Source organism: Leucoraja erinacea, chromosome 40 (genome assembly GCF_028641065.1).
Source record: "Leucoraja erinacea ecotype New England chromosome 40, Leri_hhj_1, whole genome shotgun sequence".
NCBI classification, from domain to species: domain Eukaryota; kingdom Metazoa; phylum Chordata; class Chondrichthyes; order Rajiformes; family Rajidae; genus Leucoraja; species Leucoraja erinaceus.
The window spans coordinates 517,809-540,207 of NC_073416.1; the positions used below are offsets into that span (position 1 = coordinate 517,809).

General features: G+C 44.0%; 1 protein-coding gene across 2 annotated transcripts in view; it reads right to left on the reverse strand.

The window, feature by feature from the left end:
- Positions 1–22,399, reverse strand: part of bloc1s1 (biogenesis of lysosomal organelles complex-1, subunit 1) — a 45,579-nt gene that overhangs the window by 5,617 nt on the left and 17,563 nt on the right. Inside the window, exons 3-4 of one of the 2 annotated variants that reach the window (XM_055664632.1) lie at positions 3,186–3,242; positions 3,080–3,155 (exon numbers count right to left, since the gene is read on the reverse strand). In XM_055664632.1, coding sequence (XP_055520607.1) covers positions 3,080–3,155; positions 3,186–3,242 — 133 coding nt within the window. Of the gene's footprint in view, positions 1–3,079; positions 3,243–22,399 lie in introns of both variants that reach the window. The other variant, XM_055664631.1, reaches the window with a different exon arrangement.

The window sequence follows — 22,399 nt, forward strand, 5'->3', positions numbered from 1 at the left end:
GATTCCAAAAAAAGGACTCTTCTGAGAGCAAAAATCCTGGATCATATTCAAAAGACAACTTAAAAGAAGGTTTTTAAAAAACTTATTTAGCTACTCAAGAGTTTTTCAACTGAGGAATAAAACTGGGAGGCACAGTGGTGCAGCGTTAGAGACCCGGGTTCCATTCTGACCTCGGGTGCTGTCTGTGTGGAGTTTGCACATTCTCCCTGTGACCGCGAGGGTTTCCTCCGGTTTCCCCCAAACATCCCAAAAGACATGAGGATTTGTAGATTATTATTATTTTTTAAAATAATCTTTTTAATGGAGGCAGGTACATATATTAAAAACATTTCATGTATATCATTCCTACATTACTAATATCATCGATTGATATTAACTCTGCTTCCCACTTAGGGAACCTGAACGGAAACCTCCGGAGACTTTGTGCCCCACCCAAGGTTTCCGTGAGGTTCCCGGAGGTTTTTGTCAGTCTCCCTACCTGCTTCCACTACCTGCAACCTACCGGCAACCACTTGCAACCTCCGGGAACCGCACGGAAACCTTGGGTGGGGCGCAAAGTCTCCAGAGGTTTCCGTTCAGGTTTCCTAAGTGGGACAGGGGCATAGTGTGCGGGGATCACTGGTCGGCGCGGACTCGGTTGGCCAAAGGGCCTGTTTCCGCGCTGTATCTCTAAACTAAACTAAACATTGTGAATGCAAGTTCTGGCACATAATGGGTAAATGAAGCCACATCATCCTGCACACTCTCGCTGATTAAATCAGTACGATTGGCAGAGTGGAATCTTATGGATCTGATCATTCAAGGAGACCAGGTTGGAAAGGTGTAGATTCCAAAGTAAATATAAGTACCTCAATATATTGAGATCCATCTTTCCATTAAAATCCACCCCTTGTGAAATGTGATTATTGAGCAGGAACTGAACAGCTTTAAAACTTCGACATTATAGATAAAGGGCTGTTTATCCAGTTGCTTTGAGCAGCAGCTGGGAAGCTGAAAATAATGAAGCATCTATAGTTAGCCTGGACTCTAGTGAGATTGATCCCTTGATACCTACAGGTGTGGGCTCTTGATCAGAGGCAAACTGCATACTTGTTTGGTCCCATTTCAATAGACAATTTGGTGAGAGATATTTGAATAACTTTGGAAAATGAGGAAAGTGCTCAAGAGTGATCTTCAAACATCGGGTTTAAATGCATCATCAGATAACTTTCATAAAGTGCCAACATTAAACTAACTGTTTTCCCACTCTAATCCGATGCCACATGCAAGTATGAGCAGCATTAACAAAAATACCGAGATGACGCTTTGCAAGTCATTTCACTAAAAATCTACCTGGCATTGCAGAGGGTGGTGAAAATTGCCCAATGCATTACCGGTTCCTCGCTCCCCTCCATTGAGTCTGTCCAAAGCAAGCGCTGTCTGCGGAGGGCGCTCAGCATCGCCAAGGACTGCTCTCACCCCAACCATGGACTGTTTACCCTCCTACCATCCGGGAGGCGCTACGGGTCTCTCCGTTGCCGAACCAGCAGATCGAGGAACAGCTTCTTTCCGGCGGCTGTCACTCTACTCAACAACGTACCTCGGTGACTGCCAATCACCACCCCCCCCTCCGGACACTTATTATTTTTTTATTCAAATCGTTTGCTATGTCGCTCTTCAAGGGAGATGCTAAATGCATTTCGTTGTCTCTGTACTGTACACTGACAATGACAATTAAAATTGAATCTGAATCTGAAGATGGGAAGGAGAATTTGAATAAGAATTATTTTATTAACTCAAGAACATAAAGTTACCTGGCATGTGTAACTACCATCTAGTAATACCATCACAATACAACCCGGAATTAAAAGAGTGATTGTGCCACTCAGTAAAAAATGCAACCCACCACGGACAAAGCATTCAAAGTTGCTGACAAGCTATTTATGGAAATTCAAGGCACTGACAAAGGACAACAGTGTGATAGTCATTAACCTGGAGTAATTAAGTGATCATGTTGCTGCAGACTAAAAGCAGTAACAGTGTCTCTGACAGCTGTTGGAAAGATATAGTGCCTCATTACTTCAAGGTTTAACGTTTCTTTACTGACTGTAGTGTAAGTGAAGTTGGCAACATGCCAGAAATCAGATCCACCCAGTTTCCTGTTCCCACCATTAAAAGACAATTGTGTAAATTCAGCCAACTTCCACCCCCCACTGTCCCACACAACACCCCCACCAAGGAATATGACAAGAACATAAACAATTTGCACGTTCAGTTGCGGTACTCTAGGTACATAGCATGTCCACACACAGATGTCACTAACAACTTCCAGCCAGAGCATTTGTAAACTTTAGAGAAGTGTTAGCGCTTAGACGAGTGTGGCCACTGAGCCAAGTTCGAGTGTGAAAGAATTTCAAAATAAATCCACCGACTGGATTTGGTAAAACGCTAAACACACGAGGTGTGATACAAATGCAAGCTTGTTCTGTCATAGGACCCACCGTTAACAATTTTCCTTACGATCCGGGATCACTGGCTAAATGTGGGCTCTTAAGAAATCACAATTATTTTCTGGTTGGGAAAATAAATCCCCCCCTAGCTATTTTAAGTTGAATTTGATTGAAAATTGTCATTTTAAATGGGGAACGGTTGATCCTATTTGCAATTCAATCCAGATAAATGTGAGGTAATGAACTTTGGAGGTGAAATTCATATAGAGTAAATGGCAGAGACCGTGGGAGCATTGATGTTCAGAGAACACTTGGGGTGCAAGTCCGTAGCTCGCTGAAGGTGGTGACACAGGTGGTTAGGGTCGTGAAGAAGGCATTTGATATATGAAACGTTGATTCCGTTGGAACTTCTTTACTCAGAGAGTGGTAGCTGTGTGGAATGAGCTGCCAGTGAAGGTGGTGGAGGCAGGTTCGTTTTTATCATTTAAAAATAAATTGGATAGCTATATGGATGGGAAGGGAATGGAGGGTTATGGTCTGAGCGCAGGTATATGGGACTAGGGGAGATTATTTGTTCGGCACGGACTAGAAGGGTCGAGATGGCCTGTTTCCGTGCTGTAATTGTTATATGGTTATATGTTTCAACTTACCTTTAGCGCCTGGTTGAAGTTGTCCACCATACCGAGCCACTGCTGTGTCTGTTTGGCAAATTGAGCTGCCTGGATCTGCAGAGTTTTTAAAGATTTGCCTAAAAAATGCAGAGTTTTTACCTCGTTATCCAGTTTGCGTTGATTCACATAGGCCTGGGCCACTCTGAAAGGGAGACGGCAAAAGATGAGTCACAAATAACCAGTTATTCGTAGAACCAAGTCAATGAAATAATACAATTTAAACCACAATTAGAATAAAACTGTTCATATGTACTTATCTTTCACGTTGAATCTATTAGTTAATCTAAATAAAGTACAACATATTTGCTCTGAGGTATACGCTGACTGAATCATTTGGAATCTTCACAGCAACTTCATCCAGAGCCACTTCCTATCAAGGCTTCTATATTCTCCTCACATGGCAGCCTGGCTTGATGTGTCATTTTGTCTTCAACATCACTGTGCCATTATCCAGCAAGTTCCCCCCTGACAATATCACAGGCGACACTAACAGAGAGGGATTGTAGTGATTCCTTCTTCTTCTTGCGTGTGGCGTGCACAGCCTAAAGTTGCAGGACAACTTGGTCTATTTGATCTTATTTGATTGTGCATGCCGGGTTGATTGCATTCGTCGAAACAGGGCGGACTACGTGAAGGTTGCAATCTTCCAGCCATTCGTTTACATGTATTTTCAAAGGCACTGCTGGCCTTAAACATACAGGGCCATAATACATATTTAAAAGCAGAAACCCTGACTTTAAATGAGTTTGCTTGACTTTGCAGCTCTACAATTGGGAGACTTAATCCCTTTTATGGATTCGGCACCACTGCCAACATCAGTGTAAAGGCTGTAAACATGAAAGGATGGCATTTCTGCTGCGTGAGAAGCAAAGAACCCTTCAAGATGTGGTACGTGCCTGCTCTCTCACAAGCACGAGCACCTCTGGCATTGGTTGCTGTTGCTGCTGGCACAATGCACTGTCTTGCCAGGTTATCAATGGCTAACCATGCTACCTCTCCATATAGGGTGAACAGGACGGATTTCACATCACAAACAGAAAATGGAGGTTAAGACTGCGCCTGCAAGGAGGGAGAGATAGATCAGCTATGATTGAATGGCAGAGTAGACTTGATGGGCCGAATGGGAAGACCGCTTTTTCAGGGCTCTCGCAACGGCGACTTCCCCCGCCCGAGTTGCGGGGTCGAGGAGCTCCTGGAGCGGGGCCTGACATCTGAGCCCCCGCCCCGCGCGGCTTGGAATGGCCGCGAGACTCTGCGAGCGCACGCCGGGGGCTCTAACACCAAGACCCGGTGTGCGACCTCGCACCACCCGGCGTGGCTTTAATGGCCGCGGGACAATCGCCATCGCCATCGCCAGCCGGGGGCTTTGACTTTGACTCTGACATCGGGGGGGTGGAGAGTGCAGTGGAGAGATAAGTTTATTTGGCCTTCCATCACAGCAATGTGATGGATGTTTATGTAAATTGTGTTGTGTCTTGGGTCTATTTGTTTGTAATGTATGGCTGCAGAAACGGCATTTCGTTTGGACCTCAAGGGGTCCAAATGACAATTAAATGTATCTTGTATCTTGTATCTTGTATTCTGCTCCTATCACTTAGGATCACCGCAATAAAATCCAAACAACAAATCAGCATTTTGAACAGCCATGCACAATAAGAAACAGTTAAATGTTATTCTGATTAACAGACTTAAACTGTGGCACAGATACAGTTATGCAGATTATACTTCTTGTCTGTGACATCCCCGCCCAGAGAGTCAAATTGCTTGCCCAAACTCAGTGCCAAGGCTCCGGCATGTGGAATGATCAGTGCACAGGGAATTGTGCCACGGCATGAGTCAGTCTTTTCAGGATAAAAGGCAAGAAATCAAGGAGGAGAAGCGAGCCCTTTCCTGGCAAAGCATTTATCCTGGCAGATACAATTCCCAGTCTCACACATGGGATACATTTTTCAATCTCCCCAAAAGCATTCTGTACTTGCTGACCAACATCCTGCATTTAAGGTACACAAAAATGCTGGAGAAAGTCAGCAGGGTGCAGCAGCATCTATGGAGCGAAGGAAATAGGCAACGTTTCGGGACGAAACCCTTCTTCAGACCCGAAATCCTGGAGGTATTAGGCAGCGTTTCGGGACGAAACCCTTCCGGGTTTCGTCCCGAAACGTTACCTATTTCCTTCGCTCCATAGATGCTGCTGCACCCGCTGAGTTTCTCCAGCATTTTTGTGTACCTTCGATTTTCCAGCATCTACAGTTACATAGAAACATAGAAATTAGGTGCAGGAGTAGGCCATTCGGCCCTTCAAGCCTGCACCGCCATTCAATATGATCATGGCTGATCATCCCGCTGAGTTTCTCCGTACATGCCTTTTGTGTACCTTCTGATTTTGGCCACAAGGGCCACACAGTTCCTTCTTAAATATAGCATTTAATCTTCCTCAACTACCCTCTGCAGAGAGTTCCAGAATTCACCACTCTCTGTGTGAAAAAGTTCTCCTCATCTCAGCATCTGTGGAGAACCTTATCCTTGAGCGTTTCACAGAGTGCTGGAAGCTGTCCCCGGTTCCAGGCAACATCCTCTGTAATGGAGAAATTCTGTAAAGGGTGACAGTTTCACAGAGTGCTGGAGTAACTCAGCGGGTCAGGCAGCATCTGTGGAGAACATGGATAGGTGACGTTTCACAGAGTGCTGGAGTAACTCACTCAGGCAGCATCTCTGAGAAACGTCACCTATCCATGTTCTCACATGATGCTGAGTGACCCGCTGAGTTACAGGCAGCATCTTGGTGAACCTGGATGTGTAAACCACATCTGCAGTTCTGGAGTAACTCATTCTTTACAGGCAGCATCTTGTGGAGAACATGGATAGGTGACGTTTCACAGTGCTGGAGTCCCACCCCCCGGGCATCTTCTCCTCTGTGGAGAACATGGATAGGTAAAGGCGATGTGCGGGGCAGGGAGTAACTCAGCGGGTCAGGCAGCCTGTGAAGACATGCTGGGGACGGTTCACAGAGTGCTGGAGTAAGCAAGCGCACTCTGCGGAGGGCGCTCACATCGCCATGCTCTCACCCCAACCATGATGCTGCCTGACCCGCTCCCGTTAGGCGCAGCATTTTGTGTCCTTTTGTGTAAACCAGCATCTGCAGTTCCTTTTTATTACATTCTTTACAGGAATACTTGTGTTTTCTCATTTGAAACACACCCGCCACCTCCTCTCCCACCCCCCTCGCATCTTCTCCTCCCGGCCATCTCTTACATTTAAAGGCGATGTGCGGGGCAGGTTTTTTTACAGAGGATGGTGGGTGCCTGGAATACGCTGCTGGGGTTGGTGATGGAGGCAGATACAACAGTGGTGTTTAAGAGGCTTTTAGATAGGCACATGAATATGCAGGGAATGGAGGGATATGGATCAGGTACAGGCAGATGAGATTAATTCGCCTCAGAAGGCAGTGGAGGCCAATTCTCTGGATGCTTTCAAAAGAGAGTTAGATATATCTCTTAAAGATAGCAGAGTCAGGGGATATGGGGAGAAGGCAGGAACGGGGTACTGATTGTGGCTGATCAGCCATGATCACATTGAATGGCGGTGCTGGCTCGAAGGGGCGAATGGCCTACTCCTGCACCTGTTGTCTATTGTCTATTATATTTCAGGAAGCAGACAGAAAAAGTTAATTTTGGATTGTTTGCATTTTATTGAAATGCAAAATAATTTGAATGCAGGTGAAAATCGCCAAACTGTCAGTTATTTCCCAATGCACTGTTATCGAAGCCCTGAAGCAGTGGCATCTACCCTGGTCAGATCAGCAGGCAGTTCTACCATGGGACATGATTAGTTCAGTGCCAGAGGCAGCCATTTCTTAGTAAGATCAGCTTTTGAACTCGCTGGGAGTGTATTCAGACAGCAATGGAGAAGCTGGAAGGCATATGGACTGACACAAGGGTGCTTTATATTTTAATCACAATTATCAAAAAGCTTTCAGACATTCACCAGACTCAATACTTGATATGCAATCAAACAAGGTTTGGTGAACCTGCATCATTAAAATCTAATATTCAACCACATGGCCCCTATACAAAAATTCCCAATAAATTTCCTAAAGGATAAAACAGCCGAGGAAATAGTGCACATAATCTCATCAACTCGTAATCTGCAACAACAGAAAAAGGCTGCAAAGCCCAGGGATAAATAAAGAGCAGTTGTCCAAGTGCTGACAGAGCTCAGGGAAGGACACTGACCAGCATTCTGAGGAGATCACTGCTGGAGTAACTCAGCGGGTCGGGCAGCATCTCTGGATAGAAGGAATGGGTGATGCTTTGGGTCGAGACCCTTCTTCAGACTGCAGTCTAACTTCGGTTTAAACCAACATCTGCAGTTCCTTCCTACAGATTTTGTCTGAAGTTCCAATCATCCTGGTTTATATAAAATAGTTTATCTGATCAAGAGGCAAGATTAAGATCAATTTCCCTCCTGGAATAAATAAAGTTCTATCGTACCCTATCGTATTATTGCTTCCTGAATCCAGTCACCTTGAATTCTTTATAGCGGGGACAATTCAAGTGGGGAGTGGAAATCCTAAATTACCAACACAGATGTCCAAAAGGTAAATTTGCCAAAGAAAATTACTGACCAGTTCAAAACTACACTGCCCTCCATAATGTTTGGGACAAAGACACATCATTTATTTATTTGCCTCTGTACTCCACAATTTGAGATTTGTAATAGAAAAAAATTCACATGTGGTTAAAGTGCACATTGTCAGATTTTAATAAAGGGTATTTTTATACATTTTGGTTTCACAGTGTAGAAATTACAGCTGTGTTTATACATAGTCCCCCTCATTTCAGGGCACCATAATGTTTGGGACACACGGCTTCACAGGCGTTTGTAATTGCCCAGCTGTGTTTAATTGCCTCCTTAATGCAGGTATAAGAGAGTGCTCAGCACCAAGTCAATCACCTGATCTGAATCCAGTTGAGCATGCCTTTTATATGCTGAAGAGAAAACTGAAGGGGACTAGCCCCCAAAACAAGCATAAACTGAAGATGTCTGCAATACAGGCCTGGCAGAGCATCACCAGAGAAGACACCCAGCAACTGGTGATGTCCATGAATCACAGACTTCAAGCAGTCATTCCATGCAAAGGATATGCAACAAAATGCTAAACATGACTACTTTCATTTACATGACATTGCTGTGTCCCAAACATTATGGGGCCCTGAAATGGGGGGGGGGGGACTATGTATAAACACTGCTGTAATTTCTACATGGTGAAACCAAAATGTATACAAATGGCCTTTATTAAATCTGACAATGTGCACTTTAACCACATGTGATTTTTTTTCTATTATAAGTCTGAAATTGTGGAATACAGAGGCAAATAAATAAATGATGGATCTTTGTCCCAAACATTATGGAGGGCACTGTGCGTGTACCCAGTAAATAAGAAACTGGCCGAAGGTATAAAACATTGGGGAAAAGTGGAGGAATAAGTTGTGTAGGAAGGAACTGCAGATGCTGGTTTACAACGAAGTAGACACAAAAAGCCGGAGTAACTCAGCGGAACCGACAGCATCTCGTCACCCATTCCTTCTCTCCAGAGATGCTGCCTGACCCGCTGAGTTACTCCAGCTTTTTGTGGCTATCTTTCTGTAGAAATTAGTCTTTGGGTTGCTAGAACAGAACATATAGAAGAGCGCAGGCCACTCCATTATGCTGTCAATTTAACTTTTGACTCCAGTTACAATGAAAACAAAGATCAGAATGATGGCCAACAGCCTAGCACTCATTTAGCAATAAAGACCAAAAGCAAATTTTGACCTGTGGCATTCGCTGGTGAGTTTATGTCAGGCTCATTGAATATTTGAACCATGACTGTGACTGTATACATATGCATCAATTACTTAATGTGTTGGAAGGTGCTGCAGATGCTGGTTTAAACCGTAGACACAAAGTGCTGGAGTAACTCAGCGGGACAGGCAGCATCTCTGGAGAGAAGGAATGGGTGACATTTCAGGCCGAGACCCTTTTCAAACTGAGAGTCAGGGGAAAGGGAAACGAGAGATATAGACGATGATGTAGAGAGATATAGAACAAATTAATGTAAGATATGCAAAAAAGTAACGATGATAAAGGAAACAAGCCATTGTAAGCCGAGATGAGAAGAACTTTTTTCACACAGAGAGTGGTGAATCTGTGGAATTCTCTGCCACAGAGGGTAGTTGAGGCCAGTTCATTGGCTATATTTAAGAGGGAGTTAGATGTGGCCCCTTGTGGCTAAGGGGATCAGGGGGTATGGAGAGAAGGCAGGTACGGGATACTGAGTTGGATGATCAGCCATGATCATATTGAATGGTGGTGCAGGCTCGAAGGGCCGAATGGCCTACTCCTGCACCTAATTTCTATGTTTCTATGTTAGCTGTTTGCTAGATGAGAACGAGAAGCTGGTGTAACTTGGGTGGGGGAGGGATGGACAGAGGAAATGCAGGGGTTACTTGGGGTTAGAGAAATCAATATCCATACCCCTGGGTTGTAATCCCTGCATTCCCTCTCTCCCAGGCGGTGCCATTATCTGGAAATAACATGCATGTATAAATATTGACAACAGGATTTGGCATTTATCTGACTTTCACCTTTTCTGTTTGCACAAAAAGGAGTTATCATAAGATAATTGATTCTGAGAAATTGGAGGCCAGTTTGTGAAGGGGAGAGAGTTGAATCCGCTCCCAATTTGAAAGCAAAGGTTGTCGCTCCATACAGAATTCAGGAACAGAAACATCTTTCTAAACTCACTCTTATATGTTTAGGAAGGAAATGCAGATGCTGGTTGAAACTGAAGATAGACACAGAGTGCTGGAGTAACTCAGTGGGAGAGGCAGCATCTGTGGAGAACACGGATAGGTGACGTTTCACAGAGTGCTGGAGTAACTCAGTGGGACAGGCAGCATCTGTGGAGAACATGGATAGGTGACGTTTCACAGAGTGCTGGGAGTAACTCAGCGGGTCAGGCAGCATCTGTGGAGAACATGGATAGGTGACGTTTCACAGAGTGCTGGAGTAACTCAGCGGGTCAGGCAGCATCTGTGGAGAACATGGATAGGTGACGTTTCACAGAGTGCTGGAGAACTCAGCGGGTCAGGCAGCATCTGTGGAGAACATGGATAGGTGACGTTTCACAGAGTGCTGGAGTAACTCAGCGGGTCAGGCAGCATCTGTGGAGAACATGGATAGGTGACGTTTCACAGAGTGCTGGAGTAACTCAGCGGGTCAGGCAGCATCTGTGGAGAACATGGATAGGTGACGTTTCACAGAGTGCTGGAGTAACTCAGCGGGTCAGGCAGCATCTGTGGAGAACATGGATAGGTGACGTTTCACACAGTGCTGGAGTAACTGGAGTCTGAAGAAGGGTTTCAGCCCGAAACGTTGCCTATTTCCTTCGCTCCATAGATGCTGCTGCACCTGCTGAATTTCTCCAGCACTTTTGTCTACCTTCGATTTTCTAGCATCTGCAGTTCGTTCTTAAACAAGTTTCAGAGCAGGCCTGAACGACCCGAGTGCCATCCTCCTGCTCCTAATTCTTTTGGCCGTCAGCCACTGGGGAGTGATCCAAGTAAAGTAATCCAGTTGTCTTCCAATATCACTGCAAAGTAACAATGAAAGCAAACATAATGTTGAGCTATGTTGCTAAATCCGTACGCTGAGACAATCATAGTCGCACCACACCTTTCATGCTGCAGAGAAAAATAAAAGAAGCATCTAAGAATTGGGAACAGAGAACGGTTGCAGGGCTTGTGTTGGAGGACTGGTGCTGCAAGTAAGAGGGGACATCATGAAGGCACACAAAGATATTCAGCAACAGGCGACATGGTGATGCCGTGGTAGAGTCGTTTACAGCGCCAAAGACCCGGCTTCAATCCCGACAATGGGTGCTGTCTGTACGGAGTTTGGATGCTCTCCCCGTGGGTTTTCTCCGGGTGCTCCGGTTTCCATACAGGTTTTGCACATTAATTGGCTTGGTATCAATGTAAAATTGTCCCTAGTGAGTGTAGGAAAGTGTTAATGTGCGGGGATCGCTGGTCGGCACAGCTCGATGGGCCAAAGGGCCTTTTTCCGTGCTGATCTCTAAACTAAAACTAAACTAAAGAATACTTTTTGAAGCAGAAAATGGATGGGTGGTTACAGATAGAGGAAAGAGGAGCATATACGGTCCTGGTCCTAACTGGCATCTTGCTGGGAAATGCGCTTGTGCAAGAGGGAGGTCAGGCATAACTGTGATGTTGTGCAGCTGAATAGTCTGGGGCCACTCACTAAACTTGCTTAGCAAAGTTCCTCAAGTGAGATGCTGTCTGTACCCCAGAAACAGTCAGTACTTTCAGGAGAGGAGAAAAGTCAGGCAAAAATAAAATGAAAGCCACGGCTCAGTATTTCTTTTCATTGTAGATTTTTGTGAAATCATATACAATAAGCACCACTGTCTGTCCTGCCTCACGGTGCCTGGGACAATCCGATGTACTCTATTCCCATGAATGCTTTCACCAAATCTGCTGTAATGTCCAAACCAGATGTTTGTTACACAAGAACCAAGATTGCTAACATCATTTCACATTGGATAATTCAGCTCAGGCAACACAGAAGCCTTGTGTTCTGGCAACAATCAAACATTAAAAAAAAACATAGGAGTAATGCATAATTGTGAAGAATACAGTTCATTTCAATGCCAATTATTTTCCCCTTATTACAGTCATTCAACTGGATTCTAATGCTCCACATTCTTTCCAAATCTGCATCATGAGAGTAACAGATCATCTGCCAAAAAGACTGTAATCGCTATTCTAGCGGAGATTAATTTGTTCTAACTGAACCCATTTGAAGTGCTAGCTAAATTGAAAGAAGTGGAATATAAATTAAGATTAAGGGATCAGTGAAGCACAATAAAAATAAATGACCTGCGCTAAGACCCTGCCTGCGCTAAGACCCTGCCTGTCCTCTCCGGAAGGTGCATGGGATTCCATGTCACTATTTAAAGAAGAGCAGGCAAGTTGTCCCCAGTGCCCTGACCAATATTTATCCAACAAATCAACATGATTAAAACAGATTTTCTGGTCCATATCACATTATTTTAGTTTGTTGTTTTTGGGAACTTATATCGGCTGCCACAGTTCCTGCATTGGGTGACACAGTGGCGCAGCGGTAGAGTTGCTGCCTCACAGCACCAGAGACAGGGGTGGGAGATTGCAACCTTCACGTGGTCCGCCCTGTTTCGACGAATGCAATCAACCCACTGTAGCACAGGTAATCAAATTAAATGCAAGCGGAAAAATTAACTTCAATATATATTGTCAGTTTTCGATTCTCTCTCAACAAGTAGCATTACTCAGAGTTATGGGCATTGTTACCCACTAATTCTATCCAATAACATTACTCATTATGAGTCGCCTAGCAATTGCAAGATACGTCTATTTATAAACTTCCTTCCTGAACACGTTAGAACTAAGGTTTGAGTCCACATCTGGAGACGCAGATAAAGCAGTAGAGTCCAGATAAATGGCTCACCATCCAACTGGGCTTTCAATTCTCTTGAGAAGAACAGGATTCTTTTGGTTGGCGATCGCATATGTTTAAACTTCAGTGTTTTGCAGGAAAAGCTTATGAGTTTGAACATACTACTGTTTGTTCCTTTAACCGGCAGCAGATTCACTGCTCACCTTGCAGCAACTCTGCTGCTTACATGCATTGTAAAGCTATAAATCAGCCCTTTCCCAAGAAGGGATTGTCCGACACAGATGGATGAACATACAAGATCAATAGAAGCAAGAGTAAGCTATTTGACTTGTGCCCACATTGCCATTCAACAAGATCATGCCATTATTTTGAGACTATGCCTCATGATTTCAGACACCCCAACGAGAGGAAACAAACAGTTAATGCCCCTGTCCCACCTTTGAAACCGGAACGGAAATCTCTGGAGACTTTGCGCCCCACCAAAGGTTTCCGTGCGGTTCCCGGAGGTTGCAGGTGGTTGCCGGAGGTTGCAGGTAGTGGAAGCAGGTAGGGAGACTGACAAAAACCTCCAGGAGCTGCACGGAAACCTTGGGTGGGGCGCAAAGTCTCCGGACGTTTCCGTTCAGGTTTCCTAAGTGGGACTGGGGCATAACTCTGCATCCATGTGTTTAAGACCTGCAAATGTTCTGCACATTTCCGAGATCACTTCTTATTCTTCTAAACTCCAGACAGAGCAAGCCTAGTCTGTTTTAGCTCTCCTCACATGACAAACTTGTCATGCTGAGAATGAATCTCACGAATCTTCACGTGCCACTACCTTAGTCACAAGTATCCTTCTTTTGGTAGGAAGGCCAGACCTACGCACAATACTCCAGATGAATTCCCACCAAAAAGTTTATATAATTAGAGCAAAATGTTTTGTGCTTACATCCTCTTGCAGCAAGTAGAAAGCATACAGTTGGCCTTCCTTACTGCTTGCTCAATCTACATATTTTCATCTATCCTACATACTAGGGACAATTTTACAACTTCAAAAGCCAATTAACCTACAAACCTGCACGTCTTTGGAGTGTGGGAGGAAACACGGAGAAAACTATGCAGTGATGGGGGGAGAACGTGCAAGGGGGGTCTCTACCCGAAACGTCACCTATTCCTTTTCTCCAGAGATGCTGTCTGACCCGCTGAGCTACTCCAGCTTTTTGTGTTTATCTGAATTATTTCTGCTTCAGGTGGTTTTGTGACATAAAGGATGTTTCCTCCCACACTCCAAAGACGTGCGACGTTGGATAAAAAAAAGTGAATTGAGTTGATGTTTCAAATGTTACCTGCAGCACTGAAGAACGTGCTGTAAATATTTCACCTCAACCATCATAGCTATTGAAGTTATTCATCACAGAATATTCCATACACAGGATATTGCTGTGTTTTACAAATCAGTAATTAAATGATAGATTGTCCTGTATTGCAAATTACCCAGTTTTGAACTTGTAATGCATTTTAGTGGAAGAATAACATCTGAACAAACTAGATCTGTATTTATCAGAAGGCATTTAAATGATTTACAATAAGCTCATTATCATGAGGAATATCTATGTCGAGGTTGGAGTTATTGAATTTCCTCCCACAGCTACATTACATATGTATATTTCAAGTAATTAGAGTACAAGTTTTAAGGTTCCAAATGAAGGATGAAAAACAGACTGAAAACAAAAAGCATCATTCTGGCTATTAATGAAAGAGGCAGAATCCATTGGTCCATAAATTAAAGCAAGAAGCTTGTTTTTTTTCTTTCAAAAACGTTCAGAACATTTTATTTCAATTATGCAGGAAATGGAGGGATGTTGATCATAGAGTCATAGAGTGATACAGGGTGGAAACAGGCCCTTCGCCCCATCTTGCCCACACTGGCCAACATGTCCCAGCTACACTAGTCCCTCCTGCCCGCGTTTGGTCCATATCCCTCCAAACCTGTCCTATCCATGTACCTGTCTAACTGTTTCTTAAACGTTGGGATAGTCCCAGCCTCAACTACCTCCTCTGGCAGCTCGTTCCATACACCCACCACCCTTTGTGTGAAAAGGTTACCCCTCAGGTTCCTATTAAATCTATGCCCCTTCACCTTAAACATATGTCCTCTGGTCTTTGATTCACCTACTCTGGGCAAGAGACTCTGTGCGTCTACCCGATCTATTCCTCTCATGGTTTTATTCACCTCTACAAGCTCGCCTCTCATCATGTGCAGGCAGCAGAGATTGGTTTATCTTGGCAGCATGTTCGGCATGGACACAGTGGGCTGAAGGGCCTGATCCTGTGCTGTACTGTTCTATGTTCGAGTACAGATTAGCATTATTGAAGCAAACAAAGTCATTGAAACATTTATATTACAGAACAAGGACCAAATATCAGGCAAGTCCAGAGGAAGATGTGAACTTTCAGAGTTATTTACAGAGTACTGAATTGTGAATTTCAACTAGCATATTCCCCCAGCTGAGGGAAATACAGTAACATTGCATGGGTTCTCTGGCTATCTGGTGCTTAAAGCTGCCCCCACACAGGGATGGGCCACTCGGGAGGGGACGGTCCAGTAGCAATTCAACAGCGCTTGCAGCGCCGGAGACCCGGGTTCGATCCTGGCTGCGGATGACAAACGCAGGTCTGTATACATGCAGGGGCACAGCTACCGAGAATGTTTATCGCGAGTGACCGATGACCTTTGTGTGCGCAGTCGGAATACCGAACTCGCTTATTGGAGCTTGTATTTTATGTGTCAGGAAGACACTGGCTTCACAATATTAAAAAAAGGAGGGAAAAAATCACCACCAATTGGTTTTACCTTCCATTTATATCCAGGGCTGTAAGAGTTGGCGTGACGGACTGAATGCATTTTTTGTTAATTAAACACATCATGACCAATATCCATGTTGAAATAAAGTTGGGATTATTGAATTTCCTCCTTCAAGTACAACCACTGGCTTGTCTGACATGCACAAACTTCCCTCCCTGAGCCACTCCCAATACCGTTACATAACATTTGCTTTATAACATTGTAACTGCATGCAGGGAACATTTTACACCATTGAATATACAGTGGGAAAGCGTTCTACTTTGCATCTTGAAAACATATTTGATCACTTGGTAATGCTAATAGATGTGGAGACAGGATAATTCTGGACCAAACCTGCATCCACAGAAGGGCCCAAAATACATAGAGATGATTCAGTAGCTTTAACTGCTTCATATACACGAAGGATTGAATGTTAAAGTGGCACACCCAGCTCTAGGGACATCACTTATTATACTGCATTGTGTTCTGTGCTCCTCAGTCATGCTATTTGAAGTCCACATTCCACTCCCATTACCCATCATTGATATGTGCCAATATAAATCAACATGAATGGACTGGGTGGACACAGGGTGTTGGCGAATGGCCTTCCGATTTCCAGTACACTGCTCACACTTCCCATTGAGGGAAAAATAACAGTTATAACGAGAGAAGTTTAATAGAATACTGAATTTTGATTGAGACACAAACACACAACATTCAAGACATGCAAGATGATAAAAATGACTTATTTTGTTTCGCAGGTTTGTGTGGAGAAGATTTGCTCGACTTAGTTTTATGGGTCAACAACTTAAAACCAAAATTCGAAGCACAGGAGAGTCACAGGACCCTATGTGAAATATGCTTCCCATCTGCACCTCAGAATGAATAGTGATCTTTTACCATTTATTTTAAGAAGACATGGTCTTGGGATTAAGTTTGTTCAGCTGCTCGCTTTTAAGTTAAAACACAACGTTAAAAAAAAGTGATTTATCTGCTCTTTATCAAAGGCATGGACTGTATTTTTATGCATAAGCATTTGCACACCGAAATTCCCATCTCCAATGCTTTGCTGTTTGTTTCATTGAAGTTGATGATCCTGACACTTTTGCAGCTCTTGATGCCAAACCACATTAAAAAGGCGCTCTAAATGCAAGTTGGTGTTTTTTGGAGATACAAACTTCACAGGGATATGAGTATGAAAGTTATTTAAATAGATGGGATAGAGGGAGGAGGTACAGGGCCGTTACTTACATTTGCATGAACCACATTACTGCCTTATAAACGGCCTGTCCCACGATGCGAGTTCACCAAGAGCTCTCCCGAGTTTAAAAAAAAAAATCAAACTCGTGGTAAGTACGTAGAATGTACGTAGCGGGTACGTCGGAGCTCGTGGATGTCTCGTAGCGACTCGTAATGCTAACAGCAGGTACTCGGGAAACGCGGAAACTCGTGAAGTTTATTCAACAATGCGAAAAATTTCCAAGAGTGAAAAAATACTCGTGATGAGGTACCACGAGTTTGATGGTTTTTTTAAACTCTGGCGAGCTCTTAGGTGAACTCGCATCGTGGGACAGCGCCAGAGACATGGGTTCAATCCTGACTACGGGTGTTGTCTGCACGGAATTTACATGTATAGGATCGTGCTAGTGATCGCTAGTCGGCACGGACTCGGTGGGCCGAAGGGCCTGTTTCCACACGGCATCTCCAAACACAAAAGTCAATGCTCATTTGATAAGAGATCTAGATGTATTTTGTCAGACCAGAAATCTTGAGCCAACTTGAACATCAACTCCAGTGCAAGCTCACCCTTAATGTTCCATAACGACAGCTGAATGGTTTAATGTTTAATTAAGGAATGATTCCAGAGTTCAAAGCAAGTTTCCTGGGCTACGAGAGTGTTCCTTCAGTGCTTAGTGGTGTAGGGATCTGCATTAGGAACCAAATACATTGTTAAATATTAACTCATTGGAATATTATATGTCAGCTGTTTTTGCAAACTGGACCTCACTCAGATGATGTGGAATGGCGAGCAAAATTCAATCGAGCCAGAGGGCAGAGGGAGAGCTGAGAAGGGGAGGAGACAGCAAAGGCTACCGGAAATTGGAGAAGTCAATGTTCAGGCCACTGGGGTGCAGACTGCCCAAGCGGAATATGAGGTGCTGCTTCTCCAGTTTCTGGTGGTGCTCACTCTGGCAATGGAGGAGGCCCAGGACAGAGAGGTCGGATTCGGAATGGGAGGGGGAGTTGAAGTGCTGAGCCATTCATTCTGTAGCCAAGCTCAGCGTGGTGCTGTGCAAGGGAAATGGATTAAAATTATTTTCTGTGAAGAAAGTTTGGATTCCTTGTTGGACAGAGACATTACCTCTACCTCTTTCCTAGCCATGTATCTATCAAAATATCTTTTAAATGTTGTTATCGTACCCACCTCAACTACCTCCTCTGGCAGCTGGTCCAGATACCCACCACTCTCTGTGCAAAAAAGGTTATCCCTCGAGTTCTTATTAAATCTTTTCCTCTCACCTTAAATGTCTGGTTCCTGATTCCCCTACTCTGGGTACATTACTCCTTTACTTCAAAGATGTCCTCAGTCCCTGGGGTTGCTGCGTTTCCCAGAGACCTCGGAAACCTGGTAAAATTGGCCTCAATAAAATACTTCAATAGCCAAGCCACCTTGTTGGACTGACTTGACTGGGTTTCCCTTGCCCCACTGCTGTTAAATTCACAGATATGCATATTGGGGTCACAATCCAGATTTTTTTTCCAAAACAACGGACATATTTTTAGCCGTTCAGGTTTATGTGCTTATACTAGAGCGAATCAAACAGACACCCAATAACCCAGTCTGAAGAAGGGTTTCGGCCCGAAACGTCGCCTATTTTCTTCGCTCCATAGATGCTGCTGCACCCGCTGAGTTTCTCCAGCAATTTTGTGTACCTTCCAGACACCCAATAATCTGTACAAAGGTTGCACAATACTTAATGGAATTAGTAGAAGCCACAAACTATTAAAAGTGCAGTGAAGAAGCCTGGCATTAACCAGGGCGCCAAAGTAGGGCCATTGGTGGAGTTGCTGCCTCACAGCACCAGAGACACGGGTTCAATTTTGACCTCGGGTATTGTCTATGTTTAGTTTGCACATTCTCCCTGTGACCGCGTGGGTTTCCTCCAGGTGTTAGAAACATAGAAATTAGGTGCAGGAGTAGGCCATTCGGCCCTTCGAGCCTGCACCATTCGCCATTCAATATGATCATGGCTGATCATCCAACTCAGTATCCCGTACCTGCCTTCTCTCCATACCCTCTGATCCCCTTGGCCACAAGGGCCACATCTAACTCCCTCTTAAATATAGCCAATGAACTGGCCTCAACTACCCTCTGTGGCAGAGAGTTCCAGAGATTCACCACTCTCTGTGTGAAAAAAAGTTATCCTCATCTCGGTTTTTAAAGGATTTCCCCCTTATCCTTAAGCTGTGACCCCTTGTCCTGGACTTCCCCAACATCGGGAACAATCTTCCTGCATCTAGCCTGTCCAACCCCTTAAGAATTTTGTAAGTTTCTATAAGATTTTGTAAGTTTCTATAATGTTCTGGTTACCTCCCACATCCTAAATCCATGCGGGTTAATTGGCCGCTGTACATTGCCCCTGGTGTGTCGGGAGTGAATGATATAAGTGGGATAACATAGAACTACTATGAACGGGTGATCTATGGTCGGCGTGGGCTCGGTGGGGCCTGTTTCCATGCTGTAACTATAAACAAAAAACTTTTGTCGAAACAAAGGTTTTTTCCTTTGGCTCCATCACCTCCAAGGAAATATCAGCTTATCTTTCAGATTTGGTCAATCTTGTTTAAACACTGGAAATCTTGGAAATATATACATGGGTAAAGGTTAAGCTGTTTATAGTCTTGCGAATTCCCAAGAGCACAACACAGCGCAGCAGTTAACAGTTCCCACATTTTGCTTTCCAGCTACCAGGCGATGGGAAGAGTGGATATTGCTGGAAATGGAATACATACAGAGGTCAATGGATAGCTGGCAGTGAAAAACCTGACAATAATTAAATTAAAGGGCTCAAATGGCGTTATAAATCAGAAAGGGTAAAGCCCAAAGCTTACAATAAGGACGTCAATGTTATCTTACATTGGGGGGGAAATCTAAAATGTGCACATTTTCAGGATTTATAACAGTTGATGCGTCCTGAAATATCATGGGTATTGGTAAATGACAATTATTATTCAAAAATAAATCAGTTTGACTGCAATGTCTGACATGAAATCAAATCAATACAAACAACACACGCCCCTGCTACACTGTGCTCCTCGGAATATCTTGTGAAATGGGAACATTTTCCGTTCAATTCAAAACACAAAGACAGCCCCCCAACCCACCATAAAAACACACGGATAGGATTTGAATGTAGATAGGGACATGGAAAACACAGGGAAATTATTAAGTCATTCACTAATACACTCCCTATGCTCCAATTATTATTCCCTTTGAATTAGTCACAAATGGTCACTGGACAACAACACATTCTCGTGGTTAGTTGTAGATCGATCTTTTGTATTATTTATATTTAAGCAGTTCCTGATTGAATATTGATTCCTGATTGTGAGCATGCATTCCAATTAAGAGTAATACACTTGGTGTAAACTGCAAAGCTACAATACTGAACCAACATGGAAACAAGAGCACTGGTGCTTTCTTACCAACCCAACAAAGGGCGTTCAAGACCTTCGCAGCCGACTTGCCTGAACGTATAGATGGGCACCGTTGATTCAGAAGGTAGACAAAAATGCTGGAGAAACTCAGCGGGTGCAGCAGCATCTATGGAGCGAAGGAAATAGGCAACGTTTCGGGACGAAACCCTTCCGGGTTTCGGCCCGAAACGTTGCCTATTTCCTTCAGGGTTTCGACCCTAAACGTTGCCTATTTCCTTCAGGGTTTTGACCCGAAACGTTGCCTAATTCCTTCGCTCCATAGATGCTGCTGCACCCGCTGAGTTTCTCCAGCATTTTTGTGTGCCTTCGATTTTCCAGCATCTGCACAGTTCCTTCTTAAACACTGTTGATTCAGTGACTTTCATGTTGCACCATCCTTTAATATGCGAGAGCTGATGATGAACATTTCTCAACTATTTCATGGAGGGGCCAAGCAGAGACTAATGATGGCCCCACATGATTTCAACATTTGTACATGTTCTGGCAGCACAGAAAACCAGGTCCAGTTATTTTTAGGTGGAGAAACAACTTCACAGTCCGAATTGGATCTGGGAAGCCCACTACACTCAACCTCTCCAAACTCACTGCATGGCAACGGAGGCGTTTGCCTGACCGTAGCGGCTGTAACAGTCCGTTGCAGGGGTGGAAGAGGTCTCTCATGATTTTGTTTGCTCTGGAGTTGCTGTTTGTGTTTTAGTTCCTATTGGGGGTGAATGAATAATACCTAATACAGCGAATGGAATGTTAGCTACTCATTGCAGAGGATTTGAGTCCTTGGCAGAGAGGTTCGAACTGCAGTTGGTACAGGGTCTTGGTGAGACCACACCTGGAGTATTGCGTACAGTGTTGGTCTCTAAATCTGAGGAAGGACATTATTGCCATAGAGGGAGTGCAGAGAAGGTTCACCAGACTGATTCACTGGGATGTCAGGACTGTCTTGTGAATGACCACTGGATATCCTCTTGGTTTATACTCTCTAGATATTTAAAAAGTTGAGAGGGGATCTTATAGGATCCCCATTTATACTTAAAGGAGTGTACGTCCTCGGATGATGTGAAAGTCCATGTTCCCGTTTTTTTGATGTTCAAGATCTTTAATATGCGAGAGCTGATGATGAACATTTCTCAACTATTTCATGGAGGGGCCAGCAGAGACTAATGATGGCCCCACATGATTTCAACATTTGTACATGTTCTGGCAGCACAGAGAACCAGGTCCTTCATTTTTAGGTAGATCCACAACTTCACAGTCCAAGATATCAAGGCCCACCACACTAAGTTAACCAAACTCAGCCACACTGGTGATTGTAGCATAGTTGTATAGTAATTTCCTTAGTATATTTGTTTGTCTTGTAGTTTGGTGGTGGGTTCTGTTTTGTTTTATTGTATTGTAAATATTATTTTTAATAATTGATTTTGTTAAATATTTGTTTAAAAAGCAGGTTACCATGCCCAAGCCGGTATGTCAAAGAGGATTCTCTTGAACCTCTACAGATGTACAATAGAGAGCATGCTGACCGACCGGTTGCATCATGGCCTGGCTCGGCAACTTGAACATCCAGGAACGGAAAAGACTGCAAAAAGTTGTGAACGCTGCCCAGTCCATCACCGGCTCATCGACCTCCCCACCATCAAAGGGATTTATCGGCTTCTCTGCCTCAAAAAAGGCAGCCAGCATCATCAGAGACCCACACCGCCCTGGCCACTCTCTCATCTCAACCCTGCCATCGGGAAGAAGGTACAGGAGCCTGAGAACTGGAACGTCCAGGTTCAGGAACAGCTTCTTCCCTACAGCCATCAGGCTCTTAAACACCATAAGCTCTGAATTTCAATAGGCTATTATTATTATTATTGCACTGGTATTATATGTTATTTGAGTATGTATGTGTATATATATGTGTGTGTGTGTGTACTTGTGAGTGTGTGTACTTGTGAGTATGTGTTCTGTGTGTGTGTGTGTGTATGTACGTGTGTGTGTGTGTGTGTGTACGTGTGTGTGTGTGTGTACGTGTGTGTGTGTGTGTGTGTGTGTGTGTGTGTGTGTGTGTGTGTGTGTGTGTGTGTATGTGTACGTGTGTGTGTGTGTGTATGTGTACGTGTGTGTGTACGTGTGTGTGTGTGTGTGTGTGTGTGTGTGTGTGTGTGTATGTGTACGTGTATGTGTGTGTGTGTGTGTGTGTGTGTGTGTGTGTGTGTGTATATAAACACACACTGAACTTTTTTTCCTCTTTCTGGTTTATCATATTGTTTACAGTGTACTGT